The 19,063-nt window shown below is 38.8% G+C and overlaps 1 protein-coding gene across 6 annotated transcripts; it reads right to left on the reverse strand.

The window, feature by feature from the left end:
• Nucleotides 1-2,624: 2,624 nt before the first annotated feature.
• Nucleotides 2,625-16,608, reverse strand: glyctk (glycerate kinase). 6 transcript variants are annotated; one of them, XM_088338742.1, is made up of 7 exons: nt 16,488-16,608; nt 8,554-8,643; nt 8,381-8,417; nt 7,203-7,572; nt 5,881-6,032; nt 4,367-4,542; nt 2,625-3,560 (listed from the first exon to the last, which is right to left on the reverse strand). In XM_088338742.1, exons 2-7 carry the CDS (start codon nt 8,641-8,643, stop codon nt 2,700-2,702), a joined length of 1,686 nt encoding a protein of 561 aa, XP_088194868.1. In that variant the 5' UTR covers nt 16,488-16,608; the 3' UTR covers nt 2,625-2,699. The 6 variants fall into 6 exon arrangements, with proteins under 6 accessions (XP_088194868.1, XP_088194871.1, XP_088194869.1 ...); XM_088338745.1 differs by having other exon boundaries at nt 8,381-8,460; nt 16,488-16,561; XM_088338743.1 differs by lacking the exon at nt 16,488-16,608 and adding an exon at nt 15,881-16,176.
• Between the last annotated feature and the right edge of the window lie 2,455 nt (nt 16,609-19,063).

Genomic DNA, 19,063 nt, shown 5'->3' on the forward strand with positions numbered 1-19,063 from the left:
TAATAAATGACTGAAGTAATAAAAAAGGTTGAAAATTCATACAATTATGAGCATATATTTGCAGTAACATGTTTCAGTATTGCAACAATCTCTTTCTGTAAGAGTCCAAAACCTTAGAAGAAAATTGTAATTCCCTTTTTCATACACTTAAGAGTGCCGGGCATGAACCAAAATCAAACCAAAATGTAAAGATTCAAATTAAAGAAAGTGGTGACAAAGGTTGTGTGGAGACGTTGGACATAACTAAAGTAACAGTGAGCTAAGGTTGTTTTGTGCTAGATGGCATTAAAGAATATTCATAACAAGGAAGGGGGGATGGATCCTGCACTTCAATATTTCACCAATATCGACAATTATAATCTGGCTTTTTACAGGTAAACAGGATTAAAATGCCTTCCTTAAAACTCACCGGCTTGCAATACAAGTAATCGAGAAATTATGGGTTATTAAAAATATTATAAATAACTAATTTTCATATCCAAACAGTACAACTCTTATTGCCTGTCAACTTCAGCCAATTGCTCCCCCCATTAGTGCAAATTTTCTTATTGAGCAATTAAATACCTTACAAACACAACACACCACCTATTTACAGTTAGGGAGAATAAAAAAAGATAATTAATGGAAACAAATTAATTTTTGTGAACAAATAACATCACTAACAATTATTTTAGTATCTTTTACTTCTTTCCCCACTTGCAGTACATTTATGTGGCTTATTATACGTAGCGGAGAAGGATTTCGCGGACGTGATATGTTCTACAGATGGTTTTACACTTTACCAGAAATTGTCACAATATAGTTTAAATTTCAAGAAAAATGTCACATATCAGTTCTTATTGTCTCTCTATACTCAATATGTACTTTCTTCTCATAGCTGCTGAAAATGCTCACCATCGACAGAGTGAGGAAGGCAGAGCAATATGCATGAATGATAAATACTTGATCGTGGATAACATTTGCTAGTGTATCACGACAATATCGGCAATGTACGATTACAATGTAGTCAGCTACCAGAGACTGCGACGATTACAGACGAAATGGGCAAAACTGGATTGCTCTATCCCCAAAAAAATATCATTTATTTCCCATACCTAAGTTAGCATATGGCGAATAGAATTTGAAATAATCAAAACAAATGTCCAAATCATTCTTCCCCGGTTTTCCTTGGAGAAAGATTTAAATAATGTCGAACAGGTTTGACAAAGACCTCAAATGACATGCAAAAACTTTCAGAGAAGTAAAAACGACTGATCTTTATTCAAGTTTAATTAGTCAAATGCTGCAGGCATTAGTTTGTTTAGCGTTGTCGTATGAAGCATCATCGCCTAAAAAGACAGGTGCATACTTTACCAAAACGGCACTATGAAATTAGTGCAAAGTATCGTATCAATTATGGACATTTATACTCAGCAGTGCAAAAAAACGAAGGTGGTGTTTTCCAGTGGTAAATTGTAATGTGAAAAACTTCTTGCAAATGGAAATGTAAGCTACATATTACCGTTATTTTACCCAACAACTAAGGGGGAGGGATCTGTCTCCGAAACAAATGTATATACTATTTATTCAAGATCTAAAAGTAATATGTCTTGAGAAATGCTCCTGAAAATTAAAAATCACAGATATATTTGTGGCTCTGCAAAATAACATTATTCACACCAAATGTATTTTTAATGGTGCTGGAGAAATTGGGAAATTGGCTTTGAAAGTCCTTAAAAAGTGCTTAAATTTGGCCATGAACAATGTGTACAAACCCTGTACCATCCTTATCGCCTTTTTTAATGCTCCTATTTGGGTCAAAATGACCAGCCACTGTCAAACCCCCCAAAAAAATCCTCAAAAGAAGGACTGTAAAACACATATTGTTTGATGCCGGTTTAAAAAATACATCAAAGGCTGTGCACTAACATACTGCACTACATGAGCCAATAATTGGTTAATTTTTTAATTGAAGAAAAAAAAGACAGAAACTTAAGTCATTGGAATAAATTTAAAATGCATCCAGAACTCTTTATTTTTGCACCCTTTTTTCATTTAGTTAGCCTTAGAAATATAAGTGGAATGGGAGCAAAACTACAAGTTGTTTCTTGCAGAAATATGAAATTTGGTGTTTAAAATGTTACTAATATACATATATTGGGGGTGTAGTGGGCAGCAGTTCTAAGGTCATGAGATCGAACCTCCTGTGTGGAGTTTGCATGTTCTCCCCGTGCTTGTGTGGGTTTCCTCCGGGCACTCCGGTTTCCTCCCACATTCCAAAAACATGCATGCCAGGTTAATTGGCCGGTCAAAATTGTCCCTCGGTGCGAGTGAGTTGTCTGTCCCTGTGTGCCCCGCGACTGGCTCGCAACCAGTTCAGGGTGTCTCCTGCCCACTGCCCGAGATTGCCTGGGATAGGCTCCAGCACCCCCGCGACCCTACTGAGGATAAGCGGTGCAGGTAATGGATGGATGGATGGGGGTTTAGTGACAACATGTCATTTTGAACCGGAGGACATAGGGTGCATACACAAAATGAGGATGACAGGAGGACTAATATTTGAAACGTCCTTCCCTCCTGTTCCTTTGGAAGAGATTAATAATCATCTAACAGGTTTGACAAAGACCTCAACGAACATGCAAAACTAATAATAGCTTTGGTTTATTAGAATGTAATTGGTCAAATTGTTCCAAAAACCCATCTGTAGACTAATTTCCCCTTCATGGAATTAGAAGAATGTGCACATCCATGACATTGGTGCAGGTTAAACCTGGAACAACTAAGTTGCGTCCTCCAGAGAGACGTGAAAAGAAGGTAAAAGAATCATTGTTTTTAAGGAAGCTAAATATGTCCAGCTCTTGTTTTTGGGCATTTTCGTAAAAGCTTGAATCTGTGACAGCCCCTGCTGCTTCGGTGGGTCCGTCCTGACCGTCCGTTCCAGCACTCAAGAAGACGGGACTGTCCGTCGAGGGCTTCAAGTCTTTTAGCTGAAGACCCACTCTCATAGCCAGCTCTTGATTGCGACCGCCACGACCTTTACCCGTCAGCTCCACAACAGGCTCGCCTCCCGCTAAGATGCACGCGGCGCCTCGTCCCTGTAAACGGGCCTGCTCCAAGCTCTGCATGACCCGACAAAGTTCCCCGGTATCAACTCCAACTTCTGGTCCCAGCTGGAGCATCTCAGAGGCGATCTCAGATAAATCTTCCTGGCACGAGCAGGCGAACCGCGCCAGAAGGCCGTAAAGACGGGACACCGACCGAACGTCGCCGCACACTCCCGGGGACAGCACGATTGGGTGAAAACCAAGCTCAAGAGCCCGGTGGCCCGCATGCTTTAAGGCAACACTGTTGGAGCCAATCACGGTGTTGAGAACGTGCCCAGCTTTATCTGTTTCAACTTCTTGACTCGGACCAAGTTTCCTCAGCACTTCCTTCACTGAAGAAGGGACAGAATCCAGTAAGCTGTATCGCTGAAGGACCGCCAGCACTTCTTCACAACAGATTGGACTTTGAACAGTGGGGCCGCTCGCTATCAGGTCTAGTGGATCACCGATCACATCTGACAGTATCAAGGCCACCACCTGTATAGAATAGTGTACAATAATTTTATTAACTTGTTAAAGCAACACACTGTTGTCTTATCAGACCTTTTAAGTCATCTATTTAAAGTCGGGGTGCATCTTTTAAGGTGTCCTTAAAAAAGTTCAAAGTAGAATATTTTCTTTCATTTACATTTTAAAGACACCTCAAACGATGAACCCCACCTTTAAAATGTAAATCTTGTTTGTATTAAGAATACAAATGATTCTTTTTTTATATCAACAATGAGGAACTACAGTCCAACAATCAGCATGTATTTACACTTTTGTGTTTTTTAACCCTAAAATAGGCAGGAATATGCTTTAGTGTAAATCGATGGTTATTTTGGTAAATAACTGCTGTAATTTGGTATTTTTAAAATATTTTGGTTTCTTTTTAAAGTTTTATTCTATTTGTATTTTGTATTTCCACAAAATTGGCAAAAAACGTTATAGAATTCTATTTTTTTTAAAAGATATAATCATTAATATCAAAAATTTCTCTTTGTTATATTTCATATTTTTGCAGCGGCACAATCTTAAATAGCTTCAGCAAAGACGTTATTAATTTTTTTCTCTGTTATGTGGAAAGAAAATAAGTAGTAATCTAGTACCACCTTCTCATGCGGATGACTGTTAAAGATACTCTGCTGATCACTGGAAGAAAACAAAGACTCAACAATGGCGTGCTTTTTTGCAAAAATAAAATTGGGCAATTTCCTGTCACACATAGGCACACATGTTGAAAAATACAGTTTCAATTGACAAATTACAATCTGTAAAAAACTATCTCAAGTAAAACAAATTACCTGAGAAGGGTGAGCGCACCGCGCAAGTCCGCCACCCTTTAAAACGGAGAAGGCGCGGCGCACAGTGTTTAGCTCCTGAATGGTTGCACCGGCGGCTGCAAGTTTGCGGGTGAGGTCGAGTTTTTCCTGCAGCGTTATTGGTGATCGGGGTGCAGGTAGCAGTGCGGAGCCTCCGCCTATTTATCCACAGCCGTTTAGGTAAGAGAAAGGAACAAAAGAGAAATAATTGAGATCCTTGACATGCGGTGGGGTTCGTGTCTGGTGAGGCAAGTCAGATTTACAAATTGATTAACACCTCTTTTTCATCAATTGATTTGCGAAGCAAAAAAGCAATATGTAAACTCTAACATAGAAAAACAACAATGTATATCTTTACTTAAACATGAAGACTAAAGGCTGCAACTGTTGAACAAAAGCATCCATGGATGGGTAAAAAAAAAGTCTATGAACCGAGAAATAAAGGACTGGAATGGTTTGACTGGCTTTTAACTTGCTAATACTATTCTTAATTTTATTGTTTGTGGCCAAGATGTGCAACAAATTAGAATTCTTCGTCTCACAAGTGCCTTCTGAAATCAAGCGAGAGGATTGCGTGCCTCGCTCTGCTGGGACAGGCGCCCAGCACAGTAATACATTACCTACTGCTCCTTCTGAATAAAAGCAGTGTTAAGTAATCCTCCATTATGAAAAAAGTCCATGTCCATATTATCACTAATTCTATTGTTTGGGATTGGGGTGTGCGCCAAATCATAATCCTTGGTATCATTATCCCTCTTTGCTATGAGGCAAGAGAAATACCTGCCTCACTCTGCATTTGCAGACACTCAGCACAGTAATACATTCAATATTAATTCTATTAAAATTCACAGCAAAAAGCTATACATTTTTCAATTTTGTGACGTTAAAATCCAAATCCAAAAATTGTGACGTTAAAAGAGAAAGAACATAAAAACTAAATAATATAACGACTAAATATTTTTTAATAGTATGTTTACTATGGAGCGGCTCGGTGGTAAGCACAGTTCTGAGGTCATAGGATCAAATCCAGCTACCAGCCTTCCTGTGCGGAGTTTGCATGTTCTCCCTGTGCCTGCGTGGGTTTCCTCCGGGCACTCTGGTTTCCTCCAACATTCCAGAAATATGCATGTTAGGTTAATTGGCCGGTCCAAATCATCCCTAAGCAGTGCAATTAATGGCAACCAGTTTAGGATGTCCCCTGCCCGAAGATAGCTGGGATGTGCTCCAGCACCCCCGCGACCCTACTGAGGATAAGCCTACTGATGACAGGTGAGGCACAGCTTCATGTGCCTCCCCTGACTACAAGTCATGAATATAAATCTTAAAAAAGAATGCTTCAAAAAAAACAAAAAGATGTGAGAGCATAAAATTGAACAAAATGAACTTATTTGCTTAAAAATGTACAGTATTGAATGTTGCTTGCAACCAAGCACAGCCAAAGACTAACAGAACGGGATAAAAAACTTAAAACTATAATATCTGAAGAATTAGCACACCTGAAATGAGCACGAGAAGCAGGTCTTTTTCCGTTAGTGCACTTGCGAGTTGAGCGATGCGTTCTGCTGCCTTCTGGGCATCTGCATCAGGTAGGTTGTGTTGAGCACCCTCCATGACTTCAATACGGCTTCCATCCTTCAAGAGCAGGTGGCTACAGTGACAAAAGGCATTAGTTTGAGCCATGACAGTTTCCACAGTGTGAATAATGTCAGGTGAGACAAGGAATCAACATTTTATTTTATGGCCATTTGATGAAGTAACCCCTTGTTTTGAGGTAAAAGAAATTTACTTCCAGCCATTAAGGGGCACCATACAGTCATTTCACTATATACGAGGACCTCTAGACACAAGAAATGTAATACTGTATACCCAATTTATTTGGAACAGAAATCTTCCTCGACATACGAGGTAAAATTCAAGTTTCGAGAATTTCCGGAGGCTACGCTAGTGAGTAAATGAATGGATAAAAATACTGTACTTTTTTTACAAATCACTTCTGTACTGTCAAATTATAATTTCAAAAGTGAAAATATATTTATACATAAATATGTAGTTGTTGTTTATTAATATATTGATATTTTGATTTGAGGACACTACATTTTTACTTCAAACGGCACTCCTTTGCTATCATGTGGATATTATAGAAAACTGCATTTAATTTCTCTGAGCCAACAACACAAAATGTTGAAAAAGCCAAATTGGACCAAAAAGAAAAATGACTGAGCTGCAAAACATTAAAAGCCTTGAATAGGCCTTATAAGGAAGGAAACACACTGTGTCTATGTGTATTAGTTGTAAAATATTAAGAATGTCTCCAGTTTGTGTTGCTATAGAAACTATATATTTTTCCACTATCAAACATTTTCTAAAAAGCGCCAGGGAGCCACGAGGTAGTGCCAAAGAGCCTCCGGAGCAAGTTTATCGGGTTAAAAGACTATCTTTGTTGGCGATAGAAAGCATTTTCCTTAGCCTTTTGGTGCATTTTTCAATCCAGAGAGTTTTGTAACATAATGGCTTTTAGAAAAACTTGAAATTGAAAAAGATTTGGTGTATGTAATGCAGGTTCATTAAGCTGTTTACACGTACAACTCAGACCGCAACATCACTGACGCACAGGCAGACACAGGCAGAAAAAAGAGCAGAGCGACAGTTTAACCAATTAAAATGCAGAGCACAATGTCTATGAATATCTGCAAAGAAGCAAAACGGTGATAAGTAAACCACGATACAATAAGGGATTACTGTAATTGCACAATAATTGCTTATTTTCAACCTTAATTCATCGATAAATAATTTTTCCCATTTTGTTTCTCTTGCTTACTGTTTGCCATGTTGCCGTAAGGTCTGTTGAATGCCGTGCGGCACACTGATGACGCCTCTCACCAAATGCCCTCCCAGAATCCTCTCCGCTTCGGTGGCCATGCCGAGCACTGCTTTGCCAAATCCAACCAAATGCACGTTGTTTCTCAGCGTGAACTTGAGCCCGCCGCTGCCTCCGACCACTACGGAGTCGCCTTGCCGCTCCAAACTTTTCCGAACGGCCATATCTGGCTGCACCGCTTCCACCGCGGCCGCAAACACTTCTCGCGCCCGAGAGTCCAGTGTCATTTTTCTCCTCCCAAGGTGAGACAGACATAGCTGAGGCCGGATTAAGGAGAGAACACGCGCCATAGATGTCTTGAAGATATCGTCTGAGAGCGGGGGGAAAAATTTTTTGGGATTGTGTTGCAACAATTAATCGATTAAAATCGATTATTGAAAGCGTTGGCAACACGGTTAAATCAATGGAAATAAAAGTGCATTGGACTTTGTTGTGACGTTGGGGGTTACAAACTCGGATTGGCAGAGGGCGCCTCGAGATTCCTTTTATATAAATATCTTAAAGGTACATTGTGCAATAATTGACTATTAGATGGCACTGTATTGTCTGATGCGACCAAAAAACAGTGCCAAATGAGCACACTGTAGCAGCAAGATGCCAGACAAACATCGAATGGTATGAATTCCTCTATGTAAAATAAATACAATTTTCTCTACCTATGAATATTATATTCTATTGTAGAAATTACCATTGGTATGATGTTTTTTTCTTATTATTTATATCAATGTTTTTTTTCTGCAGTCATGTTATTAGTGGAAACCATATACGTCAAGTAGCAATGATAGAACATTTAAAGTATTTTGATTACATTTCATTGGGCAATTTTCACTCAGAGATATTGGAATTTAACGTTAAAAATGTTATTGTTGTGGTATTGCTACCACACTTTGGTTTTTAATCGCCAAGGTTGTGAGATGATAGCAACATGGATTTTGATGGATCGTTTGAAATATTGCTCCTCTGAACCAGACGTTTTCGGGTTTTTTGTGTGTGTGTGTGTGGAAAAAAGACATTAAAAAAACCTACATTGAACAAATAATGAAGCAAAAAAAGGTATGTAACAAGTCAACAAGCTACGAGCTGCTTTCCAAAATTGCTGGCAGTTAAATATCACTCACTGTGGTGTAAAACCCGAATGCTGAGATCCGCCCGAAGCTTGCTCATAAAGGAAAAACGAAATCAGTGGTCGCAAGAAGTCCTGTTGGTGTGTTTCAGTGTGTAAGTTAGGGTTTCAAAAGTCGGACTTGAAAAATGTTGTGTACCATGCGTGTAATGATTGACTTGGACTCACCACATGACTCAATGCCACCGCCTCTCCTGTGATTGCACAAGACTTCTCATTTGGAACACCAAAGACTTTGCATAATGTAGAAAGATACATCTAGAAGAGAAATGTTTTTTTTATCATAAGTTGAAAGTCACATGTTTCATTTTTCTTCAAAAAGTATCTCGGAATTCTATTTGGCACTGCAAGCCATGTATGAAAACATTGCTGATGTGGAACAATTGCCATGAGACTACAAGTAGTGTTGCGTTCGCAGGGTCCAACAATTTAAGAATTTCTAAAGTCATGTGCACCAAACTGTACTGTGCATGTTTGACTGCAATTGTGTTGGTCTATCACCTTACATCTCTGAATAAAACACATTGTGGGAGACAAGAGACCTCAATTCTAGCTCATGAGAAGATGTGATCAGTCCTGATCCCCATCTGAATGGAACCTAAGCAACAATTTATTACGAACAGTTCAGTCACAGAGTTGTTGGTGGAGGGATGCTTAACACATCAAGGGGACTCCATCATAAACAGGGGGTACACAAAAAAGAAGAATGCAGCTTGTCTCAGGCATATGGTTGACAAGCTTGAGTAGTTTACAAGATAAAGACTTTTTGAAGTAAGGAAATACTTTACTCAACTTTAAGGTCTCTAGAATGTTTAATATTTGTAGTAACTACTTTATAAATTCACAATAATCCCATTACACTCCATGCACCCATCATCCACTTTCTAAGTTAATGCCTGAGTGTGTGACTGACAGACACACTTTAAGCACCTCTCACTACCTGGCCTGATCCTGCATCCTGCCTGTTAAGTAGAAGATTGAGGCATATATATGCACCCACTCCTACAATAAATTAAAAAGACAGAGGCAAACAGGAAGTGCAGCACAGTGTACTTTTTTCCCACAACAGAAAAACTAATAGTCAAGGTGACATTTGCGCGGTAATGTAGTCTGCTACTGTGGCAACGCCACAATATACATAAGCACATGAAATAAACAAACCCCTGTAGAGGGCCACTAGCTACAACCAAAAAGTTAAACATGTTACTGTTCCTAAACAAAAACTTTTAAATCATTATGGCAATTGATACTTAATTTGCATCACTGACTTAATTTTCAAAATATTGTGCAACTAAAGGTACTGTAGTTGTCGTGTTGACATTGTTATGCAGTCTTTGTTTTTTTTGTTACATTGTCGCTTTTTGGGTTGACTCTCATCACTTTTGTTCTGAAACAGTTGTAATTAAAATATACATACAAATATATTTTACACTTTTTAAGTTTGGGAATGTATATTTTTCATAAAAGAATGAACAATGTTAGTGCCTAAAATCTTTATTATGTGTTCATCGTAATTGTAAAAAAAACTTAAGGGGGTAAATGTTCTATTATTATGATCACAACAATTCTAAGCAAAATGTATTGGTATCAGATCATTATTGCTAGTTACAACCCTGTCTTTCGTTGGATAGGATCGATAATTCCTAGTATTGCCCACCTCTAGTTATTACGTGTAGGGCAAAGTCTGTAAATACATAGTGGGTAATGTGGGAAACGTAATTGTTTAGCCAGAAGTAGTGTCAACCCAACAAACCCCGCGGTTTAACCTGAAGGTGTTAACCACAACACATCAGCATTTACAGCATTTTTCATAAGGTGAAGTCAACAGCGGAGGAGGAAAACACAAGGTCTTTTTTTGCAGAGTGAAATCCGGTATACTGTATTTAGGACTTTAATTTGCAGGACAGTTCGACAAAAGAGGTTCAGTAAAATAGGTTGCGAGAGCAAAGTGATAGAAAACAAGTGACAGGAGCCTGAATTCAAATGATTTGGTGGAGTTATGAAATACTGTAATTATTTTTTATATATATGACTCGATGATTAGTTCCCGACTAGAATATGCAAAATATTATACATTGTACCATTACAAAAAGCTAGGGATGTTCGAACACCATATTTTCTAAATACTTTTCTCAAATTGTCACTGATACAAACACCACCTACCAACAAAAGGACAAAAATACAGTACATTTCAATAAATTTAAAACCCAACAGAAACTTTTTTCTTGAAAGCCACTAAAACGCAGCTGGTATTGGTACTGGCTCTCATCATAAATACAGACAATTTAAAGCAGTGTTTCTCAACGGCGGGTCAGTACCCAAAAGTGGATCGCGGACCAGTTTTCAGTGGGTCATATCTTTAGCAATAGCAAAATAATGCTAAGAAGAAGAAAAAAAACGGATGGTCAATTAAACAGTAGATGGCCCTAATTCCCGGCCTGATCTCTTCTTCCCATTCAGTTAATTGTCTCCGTCCCAATTGTGTTTAAGAGGGACCACATCTCATTTTATTGTGATTGTGATTGTTTTATTTCCCTTTTCTGCCCATAATAATGGGTCCCCTGAATGTTAGTGATAAGGAGAAGGAGAAGCGGAAAACGGTGACAATAACAATCAGGACGACGAAGAAAAATACTGCAAAATAGAAATATAATGTAAAAGTGTCTGTCATTTACTCAATGCTTTGGTTCAGTTCAGTAAATGGTTTAAAATGTTACATTTTGGTTTATTTTACTAGTATAATGATCTCTAAAACCGACACAATTAAGTAATTATAGTGTATAATTATATTCTTTATATTTAGGGTACAAACTTCTTTTAGTATGTTGCTATTTCAAAGCAGGTCTGGGAGGTCGCTTATATTCGATGTAGGCTTACACTAGACCTATATGTGAATTTATACTGTACTTGAAGTTGTTTTGGTTTTGCTAGTCATTTTGTTCTTGGGAGGAAAAAAAGTGAATATATTCTATCCATTCTAAACTGCACAGTTGTTTCATTCGATAAAGTGGATTTAAAAATAAAAAATTGGCATTCATCTCAAGATTATGGTAATCAATTCAGACCAGTGCAGTACTACTGAGGTAAAGTTACAGTGTGTATTAATTGACCAGTAGATATTTCTGCATTGTGTAGTGCAAACGAAAATGGGTGCTATAAAGCACAAGAAAGAATAGAAACTATGAGGGGTCAAAGTGACCAAACCTCACCATTTAAGTTTTTTTGCACAGCCTTTCACGATGTTTTTGTTTTTTGTAGTACCCGTAGCTGCAAGATGGCAGACAATCATGCCAGCTCCCTCTAAGGTAGCCTAATGGTATTTCTCAAACTACAAGTATTAAAAAAAATACATTTATATGCAGGGTTGGGTAGGGTTACTTTAACTTGATTACTTTCAATTACTTTTGGATTACTCCAATACCAAATATGCTAATAAAAGACAAAAGAAACTAAATATGAATAAAATGACTACATTTTGTGCAGGCTTGGGGAGTAACGGAATACATGGAACGGCAAAAATGATGTTGGCAAGCTGTTTGGATTTATTTGCATTTTGTTTCTGTCGCATTTTATGTTAGTTTTGTCAGAGATCAAAGAGATCAAAGACAGGAGAGAAAGTTTACCACGTGTTGTGAGTCATGATTTTATTCATATTGAGTTTCTTTTGTCTTTTATTAGTATATTTGGTATTGGAGTAATCCAAAAGTAATTGAAAGTAATCAAGTTAAAGTAACCCTACCCAACCCTGTTTATACGATAGTTCATCTGTTTTTTACTTTTAAATAAATATTCACTTCCCAATGAATTTAGTCTATTCACCACTAAGTGGCGCTAATTAACACACTGTCTCTACTACTACCTTGTATAGAGGGCTCCGCGCTTTGTGCTAAAAATAGTAACACAGCTTCGTGCCGCCATCTTGGAAGTCTGTCGATTACAAGCGGTGATAGCGAGAGGAGCAAATATTTACTCAGTTTGTCTATTTATTTACTCAACTAGCTTCGTTTGTGTACGGATTTTGTCCATCAACACTATGGAAAACTACGTGGAGAGTTTAGACAAGCAAGCACGCTGCGAAGTTGCATTTTATTGGAAAATTGGATCCCTAAAAAGTTAAAAACAAGGACTGGAAGTCTGATCCCGATTTGTTGCCGTGTGTGACTTACATCGAACTTGTTAACTATCTTATTTTCCACCCAAGTCCCTTTTGTGAACTGGAGGATTTTCAAAATTACAAAAGTATGGAAGCCTACGACAGATTTGTGTCTGGTTGGGTTCGGGATGTGTCTGTGCACACAAGCCAAGGTGATGAAAACAAGATTGTGAAAGGGAAAGTTCTACATTCTCGGAGTTTGTCTCAGCCAAGTTTACAACCATGGATCATTGTTGACAAGTCATCATCGATTCTGTGTGCCCATTGCAACTGTGTTGCAGGTTTAAGGGAATGTTGTTCTCATGTTGCTTCCCTTTTGTTCTATGTTGAACAACCCGGTGTTGTGCCCAAATCCGACTCCTGTGCAAATTCCTCCCCCCCTCGCGTGAACGCGCATTCTGCTATTCTGCTGCGCTTCCAACAAAAGCGATCGTATTCTATATAAAACGCTTATTAAAGCAATAAAGCGAGCTAATTATAACAATTGGGAGATCCTAGTCTATATAACGAAGTTACAAGTCTGTTTTAGCAGGGGGGGGAGGATTTGGGCAGGCAAAATGAAATGCCTGCCCAAATCCTCCCCCCCCTGCTAACTCCTGAATAAAACTTCTAGAGTAACCTTCTGTGGCTTTAATAAGTCAGCACAGTGAATTTGGGGTCACTTGGAGTTTTTCTTCAGGAGTTAGCAGGGGGGGGGGGATTTTGCCTGCCCAAATCCCCCCCCCCCCCCCTGCTAAAACAGACTCTGTTGGAGATACAGACTTGTAACTTGTAGAGTAACCTTCTGTGGCATCAATATGTCAGCACAGTGAATTTGAAAACTTTCAGACGTTTTTCATAATACTAATATTATTATTATTAATAGTAGTAATAAAAACGAACTAGATTGGTCGAACACCTATTCAGTAACACATCGCATAGTGGAGATATTCCTCTGTAGTTGGATCCCAAAACCAAAGAGCATAATAAGGTTTAAAGCTTGTCTTATTTTGCAAACAGTATAGACAGGGAAGTCCGATTTTAAATGAAAAAAAAACAACAATTTGTTTACACCGCGGGATCCAATGCAACCAGGGTTTCATTCACAATAAAAAAGACATTACATACGGATATTATAGTAAATCAAATAAATATTATTTGTGTACAATTAGTTGTGATTGCAGAAATCATAGCGTACATTGACATTGGTGACTTTTGCATCCGCGTTAACAAACGCAATTTGTAGAATACGATCGCGCTTTATTGTTTAAATAAACGCGTTATACTGGACTGTCTCAGAAAATTAGAATATTGTGATAAAGTTCTTTATTTTCTGTAATGCAATTAAAAAACAAAAATGTCATACATTCTGGATTCATTACACATCAACTGAACTATTTCAAGCCTTTTATTATTTGAATATTGCTGATTTTGGCTTACAGCTGAAAAAAACTCAAAAATCCTATCTCAAAATATTAGAATACTTCCTCAGACCAAGTAAAAAAAATAATTTTATAACAGCAAAACTAAATCAAACATTTGAAAATGTCCATTGATGCACTCAGTACTTGGTTGGGAATCCTTTTGCACGGATTACTGCATCAATCCGCCGTGGCATGGAGGCAATCAGCCTGTGGCATTGCTGAGGTGTTATTGATGCCCAGGATGCTTCGATAGCGGCCTTCAGCTCATTTGCATTTGTAGGTCTGGTGTCTTTCATCTTCTTCTTAACTATACCCCACAAATTCTCGATGGGGTTCAGGTCAGGGGAATCAGCAGGCCAATCAAGGACAGTGATGCCATGGTCAGTGCACCAGTTACTGGTGGTTTTGGCACTGTGGGCAGGTGCCAGATCATGCTGGAAAATGAAATACTCAGCTCCATAGAGCTTTTCAGCAGATGGAAGCATGTAGTGCTCTAAAATCTCTTGGTACACAGTTGCATTTACTCTGGACTTGATGAAACACAGTGGACCAACACCAGCAGCTGACATGGCTCCCCAAACCATTGCTGACTGTGGGAACTTCACACTGGATTTCAAGCAACTTGGATTTTGCTCTTCTCCAGCCTTTCTCCAGACTCTGGCGCCTTGACTTCCAAATGAAATGCAAAACTTGCTTTCGTCTGAAAAGAGGACTTTGGACCACTCTGCAACTGTCCAGTGCTTCTTCTCCATAGCCCAAGTCAGACGTTTCTTCCGTTGCTTTGAGTTCAGAAGTGGCTTGACCATGGGAATACGGCTATTGTAGCCCATTTCCCGGACACGTCTGTGAACTGTGGCTTTTGATACCTGGACTCCAGCTTCAGCCCACTGTCTTTGAAGCTCCCTCAAATTCTGGAAGCGGCTCTTCTTCACAATTTTGTTAAGGCTGCGGTCATCTCTCTTGGTTGTGCAGCGTTTCCGGCCACATTTTTCCCTTCCAACAGACTTTTTGTGGATATGCTTTGAAACTGCACTCTGTGAACAGCCTGCTCTTTGAGAAATTTCTTTTTGTGTCTTACCCTCCTGATGGAGGGTATCAATGATGGTCCTCTGGACAGCAGTCAGATCAGCAGTGATTTAGTTTACTGAACCAAGCTGAGTGATTTTAAGGCTCAGGAAACCCTCGCAAGGTGTTTCGAGTTAATTAGATGATTCAGGTGATTAGTTGAATAGCCTACTTGTATACTTTTTCATGATATTCTAATATTTTGAGATAGGATTTTGGAGTTTTCTTAAGCTGTAAGCCAAATTCAGCAATATTAAAGTAATAAAAGGCTTGAAATAGTTCAGTTGATGTGTAATGAATCCAGAATGTATGACATTTTTGTTTTTTTAATTGCATTACAGAAAATAAAGAACTTTATCACAATATTCTAATTTTCTGAGACAGTCCAGTATAGACTAGGATCTCCCAATTGTTATAATTAGCTCGCTTTATTGTTTTAATAAGCGTTTTATATAGAATACGATCGCTTTTGTTGGAAGCGCAGCAGAATAGCAGAATGCGCGTTCACGCGAGGGGGGGGGGGGAATCTGCACAGAGTCGGATTTGGGCACAACACCGGGAAAGGCAACGCTTCTCCGAACGGCACACCGGTGGCTAAGTTAGCTTAGCTTTCGGGGGCTTTAAATCCTCTGTTGACTCGAGTTGACTGAGGAAAGAAGACTCTCTTTCCCTGAAACCGCGTTGAATTTCTAAACCAAAATAGTGTACGAATGAGAAACGGAGTTTTGTTCGGTTTTTAAATGTCGTTTTCGGCGAAATACCTCACATATACTGTTATAAAAGTAGTTTGGGGTTGTCGAGCTGTTGTCATGAAGTACACATGTCCCATAACCTTTTTAAAATTTATTTCTACATCATAAATAATTCAATTTACCTGTCAGAAAGTGGTCAGAACAAACACGAACACAGTCACAGTCAGTTGATAGCTGCCAGCCACATTCGTCTTCGCCGTTCACTTTTCTCCTGAGCTTCAATCCCCTGATCGTAAACACACTTCGGAAGTCTAAAGAAGCCCTTCCCACCCTTTTCCCCTCGGCTACAACAGCCAACAATAACGCACGTATTCGGCATTACAATGTAGACTCTAACTGGTTCGCTGAACAATAACAATGAAGTGAAAAGCTTTGTGGACTTCCAAAATGGGCGCCAGCAATGCATTGTGGGTAATCTTAGGACCTCGAAGCACTCTATTCTTAAAACATAGTTAAAATATCAAAACATTTTGGTTTTACAGTTGAAATTATTTCAAATGATTCTCTTTTCTTGTTGTTGGTGTTGATGTCACAAATTTCTCACTCATGCATATAATGCATTTATGTTTCATGTCGCTTAAAAAATCTTCACTTAGACTTGTATTTATTATCAGATTGGAATAGAATACGTTAAAAATGTCATCAGTGATAAGTCAGCTACATATCGAGTCGCACTTTTAACATTATCTCTGACCCAGCAAGAATTGCGCAACATAATAGGCTCCCTACCTCAAAAGATCTTGATTATTAAATCAAAAATCCAATGGTGGTCTTGTCTCCAAATTCGTCAAATCCTAAGTGTTGCACACTAGGCGACACTCTAAATACAGTAAACCCAGACGACTCGCCCCTTTACTATTTCTGTTTCAGTTGTTTTGTACATAAAACAACGTTGTGGCACATTACTGCCATCTTCGGGCGTTGGGTGAAGGGTACGGGAGTCAAGTCACATTTCATTGTGAAGTATAAACCCATCTCATCTCATCTCATCAGCTGCACCGCTTATCCTCAGTAGGGTCGCGGGGGTGCTGGAGCCCATCCCAGCAATCATCGGGCAATGGGCAGGGGACACCCTGGACTGGTTGCCAGCCATAAACCCTTAAACACAAAAATTCTCAACGAGCTGCACAGACCACCATTGAAACATCATCTGATCTGAAACCTACATGACAGCAAGGAAAAACTAAAAAAATGAAAAATGAAGAAAGCTTGAGAAGGGACCGCACATGAGGTAATCATATCTGTCAAGCTCCACGGCTCCAGGCCCTTACAAGCTGTCGTATTTTCCCTTACAAAATACAAAATAATCTTACACCATATTTTTTTCCAAACGTGTTTATTTAAGTAGTTTAACGTGTTATGTTGTACACGTGTTTCGTTATATCATATATATTGTTAATTAACATTCTGTTGTGAGATCCTGAGTTGCCTGAGGTTTATTATAAAAAAAAAGCTCAAAAATTAAGTAGATTGGACGTTCACTGTAGAAGAAAAAAATACATGCAAATATAATTAAGTAGAATAATACATTTTCTTATTCAAATTATGAATTCATTTTCTGCATTAAATTATTGTTGGTAAAATTCTGATTAAAGGGATAACCACAAACCTGTCTTTTTTCATTTTCTCATTTTATACTTCCTTTTTTTCTTAACTTCTTTATACAACATAATAATTCGTAATATAATGCATCAAAGCAAGTGAGCCGTTTGAGAGCCGGCTCTCTTTAATGAGTTGAGCCGAAAAAGCCGGTTCTCTAAAAAGAGACGGACTTCCTTTCACTACATCAAACCGCTCGCTACGTTTGCAACGATAAAAACGATACCGAGATAGAGGCTTCCGCGGCAAACTCGATTGACTTGATTGATTTGCCGTTTCGTAATAGTCGGTGTATACCGCATGGTACACATAATTGACAAATTTGCGTTTTTCCATACAGATTTTCTCATACGTCGTACACGTCTTAAAATGCATAATAAATGTATTTTGTACGGCAAAACCGTACAGGTTGACAGGTATGGGTAATCACCCTTCAAGGATGACCAGGCTGCAGTGAATGTTGCATGGGCATCAACAGATATTTTCAAGTCAAGTCAAGTCATCTTTATTTGTACAGCCCTAAATCACGAAGAGTCTCAAAGGGCTTCACAGATTATTACACTATATTACACAGACTATTTTTCAGCCGACGAGAAGAGTAGGTTATTCATATGCTATGGAGTAGAAATACACAAACATAATCGTCATGAAATATAGGTAACAACAGAATGTCCCGTTGACAGCTTCCTGATCCAAAACCTTGACCGATACAGCAGGTTTGAGATAACGCTGTACATCAGGTCCAAGTGCCGGAACGATGGCTCAAAATGCATGCACCGTTCAACAATAGACGAAAACAAGAGTACAAAGACATTATTAAAATGAAATAATCATCATTTATATAGCGCTTTTCAAGTCAACGAAGACTTCCCAAAGCGCTTTAAGATGTGCTTCACATTTACCCATTCACCCACACTCACACAGCCATGCAAAGCGCCAACCTGCTTAGTGGGGGCATTAGGGGTTCAGGGTCTTACCCAAGGACACTTCAACATGTAACACAGAGGAGCCGGGATTCGAACTACAATCTCTTGATCCCAAGACGTGCGCTCTACCTCCCGAGCTACTTATTACTCATAAGCAGGGTTGGGTAGGGTTACTTTAACTTGACTACTTTCAATTACTCTTGGATTACTCCAATACCAAATATGCTAATAAAAGACAAAAGATACTAAATATGAATAAAATGACTAAGTTTTGTGCAGGCTTGGGGAGTAACGGAATACATGGAACGGCAAAAATGATGTTGACAAGCTGTTTGGATTTATTTGCATTTTGTTTCTGTCGCATTTTATGTTAGTTTTGCCGGAGATCAAAGAGATCAAAGCCAGGAGAGAAAGCTTACCACGTGTTGTGAGTCATAATTTTATTCATATTTAGTTTCTTTTGTCTTTTATTAGCATATTTGGTATTGGAGTAATCCAAAAGTAATTGAAAGTAATCAAGTAAAAGTGACCCTACCCAACCCTGCTCATAAGCTATCGGGGTTAGGTGTTTTGAGGTCTAGATTTCAACATTCCCACTGACGACTTCAATCTCAGAGTTCAGACCATTACATAGCACCGGCGTCCGAACGGAGAACACTCTTAAACCTGCAGATTTCTTCTTGGCTCTTGGACCAGAAAAGACCAGCATTTTCTGTGCGACGGCTCCGAGCAGACACATAGGGGGAAATTAAAACGTAAAGATATGAGGGGGCAAGTTCA

The sequence above is a fragment of the Urocampus carinirostris genome, chromosome 6 (genome assembly GCF_059441175.1).
Source record: "Urocampus carinirostris isolate Australia breed hairy pipefish chromosome 6, RoL_Ucar_1.0, whole genome shotgun sequence".
Taxonomy (NCBI): domain Eukaryota; kingdom Metazoa; phylum Chordata; class Actinopteri; order Syngnathiformes; family Syngnathidae; genus Urocampus; species Urocampus carinirostris.